This window comes from Oncorhynchus keta, chromosome 15 (genome assembly GCF_023373465.1).
Source record: "Oncorhynchus keta strain PuntledgeMale-10-30-2019 chromosome 15, Oket_V2, whole genome shotgun sequence".
Taxonomy (NCBI): domain Eukaryota; kingdom Metazoa; phylum Chordata; class Actinopteri; order Salmoniformes; family Salmonidae; genus Oncorhynchus; species Oncorhynchus keta.
The window spans coordinates 23,413,704-23,433,428 of record NC_068435.1 but is presented as its reverse complement, the minus strand read 5'-3'; the positions used below and the strand labels follow the sequence as shown (position 1 = coordinate 23,433,428).

General features: G+C 41.9%; 1 protein-coding gene across 6 annotated transcripts in view; it reads left to right on the top strand.

The window, feature by feature from the left end:
- Positions 1-12,315, top strand: part of LOC118394625 (nonsense-mediated mRNA decay factor SMG7-like) — a 31,182-nt gene extending 18,867 nt beyond the window's left edge. For 5 of the 6 annotated variants that reach the window (XM_035788031.2, XM_035788033.2, XM_035788032.2 and 2 more), the window contains 3 exons: positions 4,670-4,840; positions 5,014-5,177; positions 9,537-12,315. In XM_035788031.2, the coding sequence (XP_035643924.1) occupies positions 4,670-4,840; positions 5,014-5,177; positions 9,537-9,644 (443 nt within the window). In that variant the 3' untranslated portion in view covers positions 9,645-12,315. The other variant, XM_052463722.1, reaches the window with a different exon arrangement.
- The last annotated feature ends 7,410 nt before the right edge of the window (positions 12,316-19,725 follow it).

Below are 19,725 nucleotides of genomic sequence, written 5' to 3'. Positions count from 1 at the left end.
ACTGGAGAGCAGACACAGACCATGGATTCTTGGGTGTGAACAACAGTCTTTGCCACTGAATTGAGTGGATTTTAGTTTCTGGTGGAAGATGCTTTTCCGCTGTCACACAAGTCTTCAACTGAGATAGCAAAATGTCTGCGATCGCTGACCTGCTCTGTATTTGTTAAAATACTTTGGTACTTCTTCCCAAAAGGATTGTGGTTTGCCATTCAGCTTCTTTAAATCCATGATCAAGTCTGGGTCATCACCATAAAGGAGGAACAAAGATACTCTCTCATTAAGTTGGCTCTGTTTACCATTGTTTGCTTATCTCTTGTCTGTCAAACTGATACATCTCTCTCAGGAAGTAGCAGTTCACTTTTGCAGCATGTGCGTATTTGTTCAGGAATGCTTTTTGCATTGCTCTGGTGTGGTATGTTGGTATTTTATTTTCTCAGGGTGGAGATGACTGAATCTTGCCTGGTCTGATGAACACAATTGTTGTGTGAGGATACCTTCCATATGAATGTCAGAGTGCCTAGGTAGTTACAACAGGCATACTTAAAAAGTAAAGTCAATGGAAGTTAAGTTGTCAGTCCATTTCCTTCACTCATGAAGATAGATTACAGAGAGAAGTCCAGTGGGGTGGTTTTGGGGCACTTTCTCCAAAGCTTGCAATAGAGTGCTGTACTGGGGGCTGACCCCTCCGCATGATGCTCTCTGTGTAGCATAAAACATCAGACTCTGGTGTACGTAGGGGAGTGGACTATTGGTGACTTCTGGTCATTGCTTGATTCACCTTCTCCAAGTGGGATGCATAAGCTGCTATGGACTTTTATTTTTTTTATTTTAATGTTTTATTTCACCTTTATTTAACCAGGAAGGCCAGTTGAGAACAAGTTCTCATTTACAACTGCGACCTGGCCAAGATAAAGCAAAGCAGTGCGACAGAAACAACAACTCAGTTTCACATGGAATAAACAAGCGTACAGTCTAACACAATAGAAAAAAAGAAAGTCTATATACAGTGTGTGCAAATGTCATGAGGTAAGGCAATAAATAGGCCGTAGTAGCGAAGTAATTACAATTTAGCAGATTAACATTGGAGTGATAGATGAGCAAATGGTGATGTGTAAGTAGAAACGCTGGTGTGCAAAAGAGCAGCAAAGTAAATAAAAACAATATGGGGATGAAGTAGGTAGATCGGGTGGGCAATTTACAGACGGACTATTTACAGCTGCAGTGATCGGTTAGCTGCTCAGATAGTTGATGTTTATAGTTAGTGAGGGAAATGTAAGTCTCCAACTTCAGCGAGTTTGGCAATTCGTTCCAGTCACTAGCTCTAACTCCAACTTTTTAGAGATAAAGCTACAGGATGCGAATTTCTGCTTGGAAAAGCTAGCCTTTGCTTTCCTGACTGACTGCGTGTATTGGTTCCTGACTTCCCTGAACAGTTGCATATCGTGGGGACTATTCGATGCTATTGCAGTCCGCCACAGGATGTTTTTGTGCTGGTCAAGGCCAGTGGAGTGAACCAAGGGCTATATCTGTTCTTAGTTCTGCATTTTTTTTTGAAAGGGGCATGCTTATCTAAGATGGTGAGGAAATTACTTTTAAAGAACTACCAGGCATCCTCGACTGACGGGATGAGGTCAATATGCTTCCAGGATACCCGGGCCAGGTCAATTTAGAAAGGCCTGCCCGCAGAAGTGTTTTAGGGAGCGTTTGACAGTGATGAGGGGTGGTCATTTGACCACGGACCCATTACGGATACAGGCAATGAGGCAGTGATCGCTGAGATCCTGATTGAAAACAGCAGAGGTGTATTTGGAGGGCAAGTTGGTCGGGAAAATGTCTGAGGATGCCCATGTTTACAGATGATGATTTGTGTGAGATTGAGGGCATCTATCTTAGATTGTAGGACTGCTGGGGTGTTAAGCATATCCCAGTTTTGGTCACCTAACAGAAAGAACTCTGAAGCTAGATGGGGGGTGATCAATTCACATATGGTGTCCAGGACACTGCTGGGAGCAGAGGGGGGTCTATAACAGGTGGCAACAGTGAGATACTTTTTTTCTGGCGAGATACATTTTTTAAATTAGAAGTTCAAACTGTTTGGGTTTCGACCTGGAAAGTATGACAGAACTTTGCAGGCTATCTCTGCAGTAGATTGCAACTCCTCTCCCTTTGGCTGTTCTATCTTGACGGAAAATGTTGTAGCTGGGTATGGAAATCTCAGAATTGTTGGTGGCCTTCCTAAACCAGGATTCAGACACGGCAAGGACATCGAGGTTGGCAGAGTGTGCTAAAGCAGTGAGTAAAACAAACTTAGGGAGGAGGCTTCTGATGTTGACATGCATGAATCCAAGGCTTTTTCGATCACAGAAGTTAACAAATGAGGATGCCCAGGGACACGCAGGGCCTGGGTTTACCTCCACATCACCCGAGGAACAGATGAGGAGTAGGATGAGGGTACGGCTAAAGTCTATCAATCTATCTATCAGTCTATCATCTCATAATTAAAATTCCTCAACCATAAAAGTATTTTATACCATATTATAGAAACACTTCTCGTCAATCCAACCACAATGTCCGATTTCAAATAGGCTTTTCGGCGAAAGCAGGTCAGCAACGAGTCACAAAGCATTCAGCCATTTTCCAACCAAAGATAGGTGTCACAAAAAGCGGAAATATAGATAAAATTAATCGCTAACCTTTGACGATCTTCATCAGATGACACTCCCAGGAATCAATGTTACACAATACATATGTTTTGTTTGATCAAGTTCATTTTATCCAAAAACCTCAGTTTACATTGGTGCCATGTTCAGAAATGCCTCAAACATCCGGAGAAATTGCAGAGAGCCACATCAAATAACAGAAATACTCATCATAAACTTTGATGAAAGATACATGTTTTACATAGAATTTAAGATGAACTTGTTCTTAATGCAGCCGCTGTGTCAGATTTCAAAAAAGCTTTACGGCAAAAGCACAATATTCAATCATCTGAGAACAGGTTCAGCCACAAAAGCAATACAGTTACCCACCAAATTGTGGAATCAACAGAAGTCATAAATAGCATTATAAATCTTCGCTTACCTTTGCTGATCTTTGTCGGAATGCACTCCCAGGACTCCCGCTTCCACAAGAAATGTTTGATTACGTCCATATTTATGTCCAAATACCTCAGTTTGCGTGTTTAGTTCACTATTCCAAAGGCACAATGCTCGAGCGCAAAATCCAGACAAAGTCAAGGGTTCCATTACAGTTTGTAGAAACATGTCAAACGATGTTTACCATCAATCCTTAGGGTCTTTTTACAATAAATATTCAATAATATTCCAACCGGACAGTAGCGTATTCATTACAGAGGAAAAAGAAGGAACGGCGCGCCCGCTTGACCGCGCAGCAAAAAACTGATTGGCCTCAGCCTAGTCCACTTTTTGAAACAGCTCTTATTCGACGCCCTTCCACAATTGAAGCCTGAAATAACTTTCTAAAGACTGTTGACATCTGCTGGAAGCATTGGGAAGTGCAATCTGGCCCCATAGACACAGCGTACTGGATTGGCAATCACTTAAATGAAACTACAAACCCCAGTTTTCCCACTTCCTGGTTGGATTTGTCTCAGGTTTTCGCCTGCCATATGAGTTCTGTTATACTCACTGACATCATTGAAACAGTTTTAGAAACTTCAGTGTTTTCTATTCAATATTACTAATATGCATATATTAGCATCTGGGACAGAGTAGCAGGCAATTTACTCTGGGAACCTTATTCATCCAAGCTACTCAATACTGCCCCCCAGCCATAAGAAGTTAATGTGATGTATAGAGTAGACTATTAAAAACAAACATCTAATTCATGACTTTATTGACAAATAATTATAATCATATTAAAATGTTGTATAATAATGAGTTCATTACCTGAATGAGTCTCCTATAAGGCGTTAACAAAATGTTCATACAAATATGATTAGGCCTCTCTCTTAGACTCGGCCTTGTAGAAAGGGAGTTAAATCAATTTAGGTTTGACAAATTTTATGTAGCACTGGAAACAATACATAAATCCAGCCATAAAGTATAGCCTATTATCAAAATAAAAATGTTTGTTTATAACATGCCCAATTAGAAGCCTCAATCTATATAGAGCAAGTTTTACTAAATTCGAGCCCAGTAACTCACTGCATCCTGCTTCAATTGTCTCGTCTGGCTGCCACGAAAAGCCCCCGCCTTGGAGACAGTCAATCATATCATTGTGGAGCTGCTGATCTGCACGAAGTGTGAGAGTGCCACTGGCGATGTACTTTGCTGGACATGCTAGCTGTTCACGGTGGCGTATCATCACTTTGTTTCACTGTCCAATCTGAGGCTGTTTGGTCTCTTTCTCATCAACTAGGTAAAGCGGCAAGGGAGAGAGGACAGTGCATTATCAACAAAGCGCCGCATATATTGCCCGAAAAATAACACTTGATTAAAAAAATAATAATAATAATTAACGAGTGGTGGAGACAATTACAGAGGGCCATTCGTTTAAAACAGTAATTAAACTTTCTCCGGCCTTAGCATCTGAGTCACTATTTCAATATAATCTTTATTGAATAACATTTTATAAAGGCAGAAATTCTGTTCGAAGTTAAGACGTATTTGCATGTAATTATAATTATATTTCTCCATTTCCATAACAGACCACTCAACACCAGCAAGCCAGTCCCCCCATTCTTCCAACCCAAGCAGTTTACCTTCTTCTCCACCCACGCACAACCATGGCTCCATCCCCTTCTCTAACTTCGGCCCCATAGGAACACCCGACAACCGAGACAGGAGGATGGTCGACCGCTGGAAGGTGGAAAAGACGCGTAAGTCAACCTCATGAATCTAAATATATCAATTATATCCGTCTACCTCTTATACCCACTGATGTATGTAATGAATGTCATGTTTGGTATATCAACTTAGCCTTTTCCAGACATTTTGTGTTATTTTTAAGTCATGGCGTTTTATATAATGAATCTCTGTTTTTGTCAAGTAGCTGTGAGTGGGTTTGGTCTGGACTACCTGCCCTCTGCGTCATCGTCTTCAGACCACCGAACCCCTGAGAATAGCTGGCACCAGGGGAACACCCCCAGCAGCTCCTGGGCTGCCCAGGAGTTGCCAATGGAAGACTCCTCCACTGTGCTCCTGGACAGTCTGAAGGTACCACACGACACATACCTTTCTTACCTTTAGGGTTGCAAAAGTCTGGTAACTTTCCACAAATTCCCAAGTTTTCAAGAAATCCCAGTTTGAGAATTCCTGGATTACAAGATTATTCCCTAATGATTCAAGGAATATTCCAACCAAGACTTCTGGATAACATCTGAATTAAGGGAAAGTTACAGGACTAATGTCTCCTTTAGTCATTTAGAATTAAGCGACGTCTCCTGTTATTGCCACTTATATCACCCCAACTTTATTTTAGGTCCTGTCTAGGGCTGTTGCGGTGACTGTATTACAGCCACACCGACAGTTATGAGTCATGACCGCAGTAAAATTCCATGTGACTGTTGAGTCATGTTAATCTTCCTTTAGGCAGTTTGGACATGCTCTGGTAGTACCCAACTTGCTAATGATCATCAGGTCCTAATGGCCTGGTATACAGGGCTCTATTGCTCTTCCATCAGGTCCTAATGGCCTGGTACTCAGGGCTCTATTGTTCCTCCATCAGGTCCTAATGGCCTGGTACTCAGGGCTCTATTGTTCCTCCATCAGGTCCTAATGGCCTGGTACTCAGGGCTCTATTGTTCCTCCATCAGGTCCTAATGGCATGGTACTCAGGGCTCTATTGTTCCTCCATCAGGTCCTAATAGCCTGGTACTCAGGGCTTTATTGTTCCTCCATCAGGTTCTAATAGTCTGGTACTCAGGGCTCTATTGTCCCTCTAACCAATCTGACGTCAATGCAAATTAATTTGAATATATGTATGTATATATGTCAAACATTTGGATGCCAACTCAACTCAGTTTTTATTTTTACTCTCCTACGTTGTGGAATAATAGAGAAGACATCAAAACTATGAAATAACACATATGGAATCACGTAGTAACCAAAAAAGTGTTAAACATATCAAAATATATTTGAGATTCTTTAAAGTATGTCCTTTGAAACTATATAAACTAGTGACCCGCAGTGTTTGTCATTTATACCCTGATGAAGACAGCTTGTCTGTCAAAATGTTGGTTATTAGGCTATTCAATTATTGCATCTGAGCTCCTAGTGTGCGGCTCTCCTTTTCTTTTTCAAGATTCTTCAAAGTCGCCACCCTTTGCCTTGATGACACCTGGAATGCTTTTCCAACAGACTTGACGGTGTTCCCACATATGCTGAGCACTTGTTGGCTGCTTTTCCTTCACTCCACGGTCCAACTCATCCCAAGCCATCTCAATTGGGTTGAGGTCGGGCGATTGTGGAGGCCAGGTCATCTGATGCAGCACTCCATCACTCTCCTTCTTGGTCAAATAGCCCTTACACAGTCTGGAGGTGTGTTTTGGGTCATTGTCCTGTTGAAAAACAATTGAGGATCTCACTAAGCGCAAACCAGATGGGATGGCGTATCGCTGCAGAATGCTGTGGTATCCATGCTGGTTACGTGTGCCTTGAAATTTAAATAAATCGCTGACCGTGTCACCAGCAAAGCACCATCACACCACCTCCTCCATGCTTCACAGTGGGAACCACACATGCAGAGATCATCCATTCACCTACTCTGCATCTTGCAAAAAGACAGCTTTTGGGACCAAAAATCTCAAATTTGGATTCATCAGATCAAAGGACAGATTTTCACCGGTCTAATGTCCATTGCTCGTGTTTCTTGGCTCAAGCATGTGTCTTCTTCTTATTGGTGTCATTTAATAGTGGTTTCTTTGGAGAAATTTGACCATGAAGGCCTGATTCTAGGGCTGTTAACCAAATCCAAATATATTTTAAATTCAAAGTAGCCACCTTTTGCCTTGACAGCTTTGCATGCTCTTGGCATTTTCTCAACCAGCTTAATGAGGTAGTCACCTGGAATTTCAATTTACAGGTGTGCCTTGTTCATTTGTGGAATTTCTTTCCCTCCTTAATGCGTTTGAGCCAAACAGTTGTGTTGTGACAAGGTTGGGGGGGCTAATACAGAAGATAGCCCTATTTGGTAAAAGACCAAGTCTATATTATGGCAAAAAGACAGCCCATCATTACTTTAAGACATGAAAGTCAGTCAATACGGAACATTTCAAGAACTTTTAAAGTTTCTTCAAGTGCAGTCACAAACCACCAAGTGCTATAATGAAACTGGCTCTCATGAGGACTCCCACAGGAATGGAAGACCCAGAGTTACCTTTGCTCCAGAGGATAAGTTAATTAGTTACCAGCCTCAGAAATTGCAGCCCAAATAAATGCTTCATAGTTCAAGTAACAAAGTCTCTAAATCATCTGTTCAGAGGAGACTGTGTGAATCAGGCCTTCATTGAAGAATTGCTGCAGAGACTCCACTACTAAAGACCTCAATGAGAAGAAGAGAATTGCCTGGGCCAGGAAACGCAAGCAATGGACATTAGACCGGTGGAAATCAGTCTGATGAGACCAAATGTGCGATTTTTGGTTCCAACCGCTCTGTCTTTGTGAGACACGTGTATTTCCAACCGTAAGGCATGGAGGAGGTGGTGTGATGGTGTGGGGGTGCTTTGCTGGTGACACTGTGATTTATTTAGAATTCAAAGCAAACTTAACCTGCATGGCAACGACAGCATGCTGTACCAATATGCCATCCCATCTGGTTTGCGCTTAGTGGGACTATTATTTGTTTTTCAATAGGACCATGACCCATCATACCTCTAGGCAGTGTAAGGGCTATTTGACCAAGAAGGAGAGTGAGGGAGTGCTGCGTCAGATGACCTGGCCTTCACAATACCCCAACCTCAACCCAATTGAGATGGTTTGAGATGAGTCAGACGGTAGAGTGAAGGAAAAGCAGCCAACAAGTGCTCAGCATATGTGGGAACTCCTTGAAGACTGTTGGAAAAGGATTCCAGGTGAAGCAAGAACCAAGAGTGTGCAAAGCGGTCAAGGCAAAGGGAGGCTATTTGAAGAATCTCAAATATAAAATATATTTGGATGTTTAAAACTTTCTTTTGGTTACTGCATGATTTCATATGGGTTATTTCATAGTTTTGAATTTTTCACTATTCTAGAAAATGGTAAAAAGAAAAACCCTTGAATGAGTAGATGTTCTAAACACAAAAGTATATCTTTGGTACATAATTGGTCTAGTCTAAATTCAACAAATTTAGAGTTAGCCAACTGTTATAGTGAGTTTGTATTTGATTGTGAATAGCCTAGTAATAGGGCATTTCTTATATTTTCATAATGAGTAGGCTGACACATTATCTTTTTGCTACAGAATATCTCACCACCATGCATTTCCATCTCCTCCCCTCTTTCCTTCATTCCTTTCTTTAGATTGCAGAAGGGCTGTTTAATTACATGTTTGTTTGTTGTGAAAACATGTTACTGTTGATTTTCCCAAATAAGATTTCATTTGGTTTCTTATATTTAAGCTCTGGGTAGCTGCAGGAACAGGGTTGGAGAACATATGGCATACAGAGTTTGGGTAGAACATCACCTCTTGCACAGTTTAATAAACGGAGTGGCCTACCCGACATGACTGAAAAATGTACCAGCTGGAAAGTGGCCTCCATTCGCTATTCGAGTGCATACAGATGACATGTCTTGCCCCTGTTCCTGCCCATTTAATAATGGGCCATTCTGAATCGAAACAATTTTGGGATATTTGTAAAGATTACTGAATTGAGGATAGTCTGATGGGTGAAAATATGATCACATGATGAGAGAACAGCGTGTGCCACCTGAGGCAAGGAACAGATCGTAAGCTTTTAGTCTCATCATGCAGCCCATATGTCTTTTGATTTCTAAGGTTTGTATAATTCACAGCTAAAGTTGCCAAATAACTAAATCTAGTGTATAGGACCCTTTTTCAAATGATGACGTTTACTCTCAACAGCCACTTCATATGTGCACACTCGCTCTGGAATGGGAAAAATATCCTTTGTTATATTCAGCTAAGTTCAATTATAATCTTCTCACGATAAAATGTAATGTAATATAAAATAATGCCACAGGACTTATTAGCATATGTTGTCAGCAAAATGATCAAGACTATGGCATGGAGCATATCCAGATAACATACAGTAGGCAAACTCATACTCTGTTCTTCTGAAATACAAATTCTTCATATCATAAACTTTGTTTAGACCTGCCTAAAATAAATGGATTTATTGTGATGGTGTATATTCAATTAGATTTTTATAAGACTTTTTAAAATGTAGATGTTCCAAAGCCGTGCATCAGCGACTTGTGTGGGTGGAGTCCTGGAGATGCTAAACGTGTTTGTTATTTAACTGTAAATTACCGTGAGACTGGCTATCTTTTGCATGACCATAACCGGCTTACAAAATTTCATGACTGCCACAGCCCATATTGTTAAATTCCTTTTCAATCTATCTCTGTGCTCCCCAGTCCATCTGGTCTAGCTCCATGATGCAGCCGGGGCCTTCGGCCCTGGAGCAGCTCCTCATGCAGCAGAAGCAGCAGAGGGGCCGGGGCACCATGAACCCTCCACACTGAAGGGCCTGCAGTCAGAAGCACTTGTGTGAAGAAGTAAGAAGTAAAAAAAAAACGAGCTCCAAATCGGAATTACCGGCATATGGAGGCTGGGGAAGGTGAAACGATGACCCAACAGGCTCAAAACACCCTTCTGCTGACGAGGAGGACTGGTGCAAGTCTACTCTCCCCTCTCGCTCTCTCTGTGCCTCCCATGGCAACGAGGGCGTGCAAGCACCTCCCACACCACCTCACTGAGCACGATTCTTACATTGAGGAAACTGAAAACCTCTGACAGCCAGTCACCATGCATACCTCCTGAATTCCTCTGGAGAGTGTGGGAATAAACAACCATCCTTCAGTCCATCTCACTTGGATTCTATGTATCTGGTCTCTGAAAACTATTCTTGAGCTGCTCTTGATGTGGATTTACTATCAGTCTTTGATTTGCCTACTGGAGAAGAGAGGAGCCTAAAGGTGGCGCGGGGTGTTTTTGGGAAGGCAAGGTGGTCCTAAAACGGTAGATGTGGTGAAAGACTGATCTTTCTGAATTCTTGACAAAATTTTCTTTATCTCGGACAGAGAGCAAGGAGGAGGGGGAGTGTGGCTCGACGTAGCCGGGTTATGAATGAACGAATGAAGGCGTTAACAGCTATATTGCCACAGTTGTTGGTAAAAAGTGGGGGGAAAGTGTGCCTATCATACTGTGCACAGAACCGTTTGGAAATGATTATGCTATAGATGCAATTTTCCAGTTTGCAGATTGTTCCTTTCTGTATAGGTTTTACAAGGAGGGAGGTGCATCTTCAGGTCAGTTGAGGATGACGGGAACGCTTCACAAAGTTCGCTCAAAAACAAAAGAATCAACAAACTGAGACGGTGATGAGAAAATAGATGTAGGGATAGTATTATTAGCTCTAATAGAGATTTGCAATTATTAGAAATACTGTATTTTGTGATTTGTTCGTAGCAGTTTTAGCTTTATGAAATACTGGGTAACTATGTCCAATAGTTTACTGCTTATGGGGAAAGTAGATATTAATATGTTATCTTTACCCATCTTTCTTTGAGTAAACATGTAACTCTAGCTTATCTGCATAATTGTTTATTTCGTTCATGGTCTGCCTTTTAAAAGTTTTAAGCAGCTTTATTGGCTCTCTTTGTGCCTGGTCAGTGTTTTTTATTTTATTATTACTATCATGATTGGCACTGTCATGTAATGGAAACAAGCAAACGGGTCCAGCAAAGCTGCTGGTTCAGCAATATGGGGCACAAGCCAAGCGAGACACAGACCATCAGACAGACTGCTGGGCTGGGGCACAGAGCAGGTGTAGTCCCTGACTCCCCTACTTGGCTTAGAACAGGAGAGAGAGACTGATTTATGCTAACCTCTTCACAACCACTACTATAATCTCAACCGTTATCGAATTAACGCATATTAGGCCCTGGAGAGTTGCATGCTTGGTTTGCTTGTCTAAAGTCATAGCTCTGTTTTTTTACATACCTCTGTGGTGTGTAACTAACTGAACTAATTGTTTGGTGTTAAGTTTGTCACTTGGGTTACGCCAGTGTGAATCGGAAATGCCCAAACCAGACAATGACTTTTTCCCAAAATAATGAAATCCATGAAGCACTGAGTGACAATCAGCAGACCAAGAGAGGCTCTCCAGGAACAGGGTTAGAGGCCAGTTGAGTCTAGGGGTCACTGTTGGATAGGGTTAGAAATATGACTATATACATTGGTACCCTCTATGGTTTAGGCAGCAAAAAGGCATTTTGTATTTAAAGGGTATACAAAGACTTAATATCTTGTATGAGGGGAAAAACATGTTTTTATTTTCATGTAGAGAACATTTTATTAAACCCAACTTTAAATGATGTCTAATTTGTGTGATTGTGCTTTTCCTGTTACATTAAAATGATATTTAAAAATAAAAGATAAATAGATTGGACTGAATGTTGGGACATATTCAGCCAGAAGCTATTAAAAAAAAATGAATTCAGCACATAAATGCTAGAGGGGAACTGGGCTGTAAAGTTGGCCCTGTATATCTGCTCATTGTAAAGGGGTTCTGATTTCAAATGTGTGTTTGGATCATGAATGGTATTTGTCAGTGGTATTGAGCTTACCAGTTCTTGCTGTCTAGGTGGGCGGAAGAGGGAGTGAAGAGGGAGTGAGGGGTAACGCACTAGAATGTTAGAAGCGCTCTGCTCTGGGCATCCTGCCATTTACTGCATTCATGTGGAATCTCCTCTGCTGCATAAATAAACTGACACATCTAACAGTGGCTTTGGTTTTACCACGTTAAGGTTTGTGGAAAAGAACCCTGCACTTTGAGCAGTTGTAACATTCCATACTTCTAATAGTCCTGTGGGACATTACAGGCAATGACAAATGACAGACGGCTATTAACAGTTCCCTGCACAGCTGACCAACCAACATCAAGCACTGTGTCCCAGTTTAAGTTCAATATCAAGGAGATAATCACTGAAAGTTTGAAATTGCATGAGGATTTGGAATTCTAAATGCTTTCATGGGTTATGGGGAGCGAGGTTGGAGTCCTTTTACCTGTGGGCGGGGGGTCATTCAGAAATGGGCTTGTGTTCTAAGCTTTTTGTGTTTCGTCTTTCTCTAGACATTCAGAAATGGTGGAATCGGCTATGCCTTTAAATAAAGTAAACCATGTTCTCCCTATCTTTTCACTGGACTGTCATTTTTCTGTGACTATCATGTACATTATGTATGGTTTCTAAGAAGGTATCATCTTGTGCACCAATTCTACTTTCCCCACAACTCACAATTCAGGACAAAAGTGTGTACAATACATTTGTGTATACAATTTCCATTCATACTGTATTCTGATATTAGTATGGTTTAGAGAAAATGGCTAAATGGTAATAGACAATGAATCATTTTGACTCCGATGTTATGTAGCCTTATTGTCAAGGTGATCAAGAGGAACTGAGCAAGAAGTTATTACTAGAAAATGTTTTTCACACAGGCTGTCACCCTCCCTCCCCACCACACACTCAGGAAATCCTAGGGGGCCATACTTGTGAATGTTAAGTTTAAACTTAAACTTTTTCTTTCTCAAAATCCATTGACCTAGTTGCACGTGGTACAGCCTGCCACACTTAGCCCTATACTAACCTCACCAGCTGGCAGTGATTCTTTCTCAACATTCTGCATCAGCCAATTACAAATGTTGATGTTGGAAGTGATCAGACATTGGCCTTTTCTCAATTTGATTTGCTCAACTCCCGCATTCTCCCCTCTGTCCTTTTCTCACTACCTTTTGAAAAAGGTCCAACGTAATCGAGGAGAGGCGGCGAGGAGTGTGAACGTGGACGAAAATGCACTATAATGAAATGAGAAGCTCCTCCACTTGCACATCATCAAGCAAATTACGTTTACAGGGGTGGATCCCAAAACAAATGTACAACGTGAATACATTTTCTAGATCAAAGGATAGGTAGCATATGGTTTTTAAATGTGTGCATTCTTGTCTCTGATAAGACATCTGATTTCAAAGGGGGTCTGGCAGATGTCAACTCTTCTGCGGTAGGATAGATGCACGCAAATACAGTACAGTGTGTTTAGAATTCTGCGCACAAATTCTGCGCACAGGCAGAAACACTTGTGCTTCCTCGGCAAAAGGAGGCTATTGGGGAGGACCGTTTTCCATTTGCCTGTTAGCGAATTGACACGCCTAGACCACACAACCACTTATCGGTTTCCGGAGGATGGACGACTGAAGGTTACAGTGTCACATTGCTGACAAACCTGCTAATGTCACACCCACTACAGAGGTTGCATTGCATCACTCTGGTATCCTAAAAACATTGAGTGTATCTGATATAAAATTGTAGTGTGGAAATGGTTTCTGACAAGGTAGGATATAATTGTCTAGGTTTTTTGTACAGCATCTCAGAAAAATGTAAGCACTGCATGCTTTCCCAAAAGCACAGTATTCGAGAGCTGTGTCTGCCAGGGTTAGATGTCTTATGACCAGTTCAGACGCTATACGTTGGGAATTTATAGAGGAATGTTCACTACTGGCACTTAATGTGGCACCTTAACCATTAGAAACTGAGGTGCCTTGTTAGGATACTGCCGGTACCAATAATTATATGAGAGGAAGGTTAGTGTTAGGACATAAACACATTATCCAGGATACACTTACATATGCCTGGTTGATAAGCTCATCAGGTGCAGCCAATTAGGGTGATCAGCAGTCATAGTACCAGCTTGCAAGCTGTGAGGCTGCTGGGGGCCATGAGTACTTTCAATTGGTTTTTAATAAAAAAATGTAGACATGCCTTTTTGTGGTTTCCTTTGTAGTTTCCCCCATCGCGACATCCCTCTAAGGCACTTCTGCTAACTTGCTAGCCCCAGCCTGCTAAATGTCTGAATCGCCATGTCTCCAGCCAACCCAACCACTCACTGGACCCATACGATTCACTTGGCTGCGCATGCCTCTCCCTAATATCAATGTGCCTTGTCCATTACTGTCCTGGTTAGTGATTACTGTCTTATTTCACTTTAGAGCCTCTTGACCTGCTCAATATGCCTTAACCAACCATGTTGTTCCACCTCCCACATATGCGATGACATCACCTGATTTAAACGTCTCTAGAGACTAAATCTCTTTCATCATTACTCAATGCCTTTAATGTACTTTCTTCCTACCATACCTTTGTCTGTACATTATACCTTGAATCTATGCTATCGTGCCCAGAAACCTGCTCCTTATACTCTCTGTTCCAAACGTGCTAAAAGGCCAATTCTTATAGCCTTTAGCCGTACCCTTATCCGACTTCTCCTCTGTTCCTCTGGTGATGTAGAGGTTAATCCAGGTCCTGTAGTGCCTAGCTCCACTCCTACTCCCCAGGTGCTCTAATTTGTTGTCTTCTGTAACCGTAAAAGCCTTGGTTTCATGCATGTTAACATTAGAAGCCTACTCCCTAAATTTACTTTATTCACTACTTTAGCACATTCTGCCAACCTGGATGACTAAGCCGTGTCTGAATCCTGGCTTTGGAAAACCACCAAAAACCCTGAAATGTTCATCCCTAACTATAACATTTTCCACCAAGATAGAACTACCAAAGGGGGTGGTGTTACAATCTACTGCAGAGATAGCCTGCAAAGTTCTGTCTTATACTATCCAGGTCTGTACCAAAACAATTTGAGCTTCTACTTCTAAAAATTCACCTTTCCAGAAACAAGTATCTCACCTTTGCTGCTTGCTATAGACCACCCTCTGCCCCCAGCTGTGCCCTGGACACCATAGGTGAATTGACCCCCCCCCATCTATCTTCTGAGCTCGTGCTGCTAGGTGACCTAAACAGGGACATGCTTAACACCCCGGCCATCCTACAATCTAAGCTTGATGCCCTCAATCTCACACAAATGATCAATGAACCTACCAGGTACAACCCCAAATCCGTAAACATGGGCACCCTCATATAAATATATCATCCTAACTAACTCGCCCTCCAAATACACCTCTGCTGTTTTCAACCAAGATTTTAGCGATCACTGCCTCATTGCCTGCATCCGTAATGGGTCTGTGACCAAACGACCACCCCTCATCACTGTCAAACGCTCTCTAAAACACTTCAGCGAACAGGCCTTTCTAATCGACCTGGCAGCGGTATCCTGGAATGACATTGACCTCATCCCGTCAGTAGAGGATGCCTGGTTATTCTTTAAAAGTGCCTTCCTCACCATCTTAAATAAGCATGCTCCTTTCAAAACATTTAGAACTAGGAATATATATTGGTTCACTCCAGACCTGTCTGCCCTTGACCAGCACAGAAACATCCTGTGGCGTTCTGCAATAGCATCGAATAGCCCCTGTGATATGCAGCTTTTCAGGGAAGTTAGGAACCAATATACACAAGCAGTTAGGAAAGCTAAGGCTAGCTTTTTCAAACAGAAATTTGCATCCTGTAGTACAAACTCAAAAAGGTTCTGGGACACTGTAAAGTCCATGGAGTAAGAGCACCTCCTCCCAGCTACCCACTGCATTGAGGCTAGGAAACATGGTCACTACCAATAAATTCACAATAATTGAGCATTTCAATAAGCATTTTTCTACGGCTGGCCATGCTTTCCACCTGGCTACCCCTACCCCTGTCAACAGCCCTGCGCTCCCCACAGCAACTCTCCCAAACCTCCCCCACTTCTCCTTCACCCAAATCCAGATAGCTGATGGTCTGAAAGAGCTGTAAAATCTGGACCCCAACAAATCAGCCGGGCTAGACAATCTGGACCCTCTCTTTCTAAAATGATCTGCCGAAATTGTTGCAACCCCTATTACTAGCCTGTTCAACCTCTCTTTCGTATCATCTAAGATTCCCATAGATTGGAAAGCTGCCGCGGTCATCCCCCTCCTCAAAGGGGGAGACACTCTAGACCCAAACTGCTACAGACCTATGTCTATTCTACCCTGCCTTTGGTCTTTGAAAGCCAAGTTAACAAACAGATTACCGGTCATTTCGAATCTCACCATACCTTCTCCACTATAAAATCTGTTTTCAGAGCTGGTCATGGGTGCACCTCAGCCACGCTCAAGGTCCTAAACAATATCATAACCGCCATCGATAAGAGGCATTACTGTGCAGCCATATTCATCGACCTGGCTAAGGCTTTTGACTCTGTCAATCACAAAATTCTTATTGGCAGACTCAACAGCCTTGGTTTCTCAAATGATTGCCTCGCTTGGTTCACCAACTACTTTTCCGATAGAGTTCAGTGTGTCAAATCGGAGGGCCTGTTGTCCGGACCTCTGCCAGTCTCTATGGGGGTACCACAGGGTTCAATTCTCGGGCCGACTTTCTTCTCTGTATACATCAATGATGTCTCTCTCGCTGCTGGTGATTATTTGATCCACCTCTACGCAGACGACACCATTCTGTATACCTCTGGCCCTTCTTTGGACACTGTGTTAACTTACCTCCAGATGAGCTTCAATGCCATACAACTCTCCTTCCGTGGCCTCCAACTGCTCTTAAATGCAAGTAAAACTAAATGCATGCTCTTCAACCGTTCGCTGCCCGCACCTGCCCGCCCGTCCAGCATCACTACTCTGGACGGTTCTGACTTAGAATAGCTAGGTGTCTGGTTAGACTGTAAACTCTCCTTCCAGACTCACATTAAACATCTCCAATCCAAAATTAAATCTAGAATCGACTTCCTATTTTGCAAGAAAGCATCCTTCACTTATGCTGTCAAACATACCCTAGTAAAACTGATCATCCTACCGATCCTCGACTTCGGCAATGTCATTTACAAAATAGCCTCCAACACTCTACTCAACGAACTGGATGCAGTCTATCACAGTGGCAGCTGTTTTGTCACCAAAGCCCCATATACTACCCACCACTGCGACCTGTATGCTCTTGTTGGCTGGCCCTCGCTAACAATCTGCTTGGACTGGCCAACCAAGAGGTCAAGACAGAGCTCGCCCTGAACTTGGTAAGTTGCTGTCTCCTGGGCACCTGTGCCTCCAAACCGGTCCTCAAAACGCTTGTTGAAATGCACACATTCATTCAGGTTACAGACCATGTAATTGGGGTAGCAGGTAGCCTTGTGGTTAGTGTTGGGCCAGTAACCGAAAGGTTGCTGGATTGAATCCCTGAGCTGACACGATAAAATCTGTTGTTCTGCCCCTGAACAAGGCAGTTAACCCACTGTTCTCCGGTAGGCTGTCATTGCAAATAAGAACTTGTTTTGTAACTGACTTGCCTAGTTAAATAAAAGTAACTACAGTAGGCCTAGGACCCCATTGGATAGTTTTTGGGTTAACAGTATCATATGAGTAACTGTGTCACAGATTCTCCCTCTGTCCAGATGACTCCGTGCATTACAGGAGTTGTGAATACTGATCCCCAGAAATCAGTTCTGTAAAAATAATGCAGTAAACAAAGTATTACTACTGTACACAGATATAGTACAATAAAATACAAATGGTAATGGCGTAGCATACTGTCTCACTTTTACATATCATGTAATGGTAACAGCATTTTACCTCTGCTCTAGTAAAGCTAATGTTAAACGTGAGGTGCTAAATGTATCACATACATTTGCCTGAGGCCACAATGAGAATTAGAAATGTCTGCATTGCAATCAAACTTCCGCTACCGTTCATTGTATTCTGATGCTAGAAAGAGCAAAAACAAATGATAGATTGAATGAGATTGATTCCTGTCTTTGTGGCAGCACATGCCTAGGCCATGCAGCAGCACAGAGGGGATGCTCAAATAGACAAGGCATTTCAGAATAGAAAGTAACAGTAACTTGGTAATGGTGCCCCTTTGTGGTTGACGCTGGATTTTCCATTACTCAGCACACAATGTTGTGTATTGCTATTTTCTAGTACATTCATAGTGGAACAGTAATACCTCTAATCCATGCGATATTTGAATGCGATTAAATGCCTCAAATGTATATTTCTAGCTAGCTACATTGGAAGAGGTTGCTTTATTGAGATAAATAACATAAGCCAATAATACTGTCCTACTTCCTATACTAATAATAATCATTATTATCAGTGAGATGGTTATTGTGTCGATTATCAAAGTGGATCACTGTTCAGTGGCGACCCATCTTTCAGGGCAGGTGGGGCAGAGCCTGTTTTGCATGTTATTCTGGCATTAACACGTGTCACATATCAGTTTGCATACAATGTAAAAAAATATATATATATTATTGAGTTAATAAAGTTGCATACAAACATGGTCTCTTTTTTTCTTTCTTGAGTAAGGCAGCTTCAGTGTTTCGGCCTAGCTCAGTGCCTTCAGTGGTGGTAGGGCAGCCAGCGAAATATACAGAGCATAGGGGTTGCTAATGTTCTCTAGTTGCGCCGTGATTGGCTCAGTGTTCTGTCATTCATGGGGACAATAAGTCTCCGCCAGATCTAAGGGTAGAGCTCGAAAATTCAAGCCATAGAGTTACATTAGATGTGCCTATCCAAGAAGGCTCAATGTCATTGGCCACAGATAAAATGACATCAAATCACATATCTACAGTAGCTTTTATTGGACTGATCATGTCAACCTCATACTTCCAAAATCTTAGCTAGCAGTCATCATGAATCAAATCTACAATTTACTAGGAAGTCATTTTTAATCCTTGTGATATGAAGAGAAATAATGAGAAATTATAGATAAAATGTATTGGTGTTCATTGGACAAACATTACACAAGTTGGAAATCGCAAATTCAACAGTGAGTGGTTTGGAAGGAACTGTGGCTAACTGCAAGCGATCACTAGCCTGCTATTCAGTGGAGTGGGTGTGTGGTCCCAAGTCTGGGTTTAAGGGTCTCTTTTCCAAGCTTAAAAAGGATAAACATTCAACATTGGCCATGCGGTCAATCCAGCATGACTTCTGCAGTGTTCAAAACAACTGGAAACTCGGAACTGGGAAATCTGATTTTAGTGAGTCCAAGACAACTGGGAACTCGGGGGAAAAAATGAGCTCCGACTGGGAAAATACGTTTTGAACGATCTTTCTAGAACCCTGACCTGAAAATCACTGACGCAATCATTAATCAACCTTGTTTTTTTCCCGAGTTTCCTGTTGTCTTGAAAGCACCATAAATCCATAGAATACCAGACTGATGACAAAATTTGCCCAGGAAGGACAGCCGTGCCACCGTCCTGTTCAAGTGAGCACATCACAACAAGGTAAATCCAAAAATGTATTGTATGCTGCTGCATAAATGATGTAATATGCCAGGGAGATATGTATACTGTAGCCAGGGTTGGGGAGTAACGGATTACATGTAATACGTTACATGTAAGGAATTACAAATAAACAGTAACTGCAATCTGTTACATTACCAGCAAAACAAATATTGTAATCAGATACTTTTGAAAAACTAGATTACTTCGAAGATTACTTTAAATTCAGAAAGGATGTTTGCGGGAAAAAAAATCTTTGACATTTTTATTTTCTCAATGACATTCAAATCAGTATTGACAAAAGGCACAAATTTGAATTTGTACTACCTGAGCGAGTCTGACCACTATGATGACAAACCAAATGTGTTTGATGTGACTGCTTTCGGCATCCAAAGATTATCCAACCAGAATAAA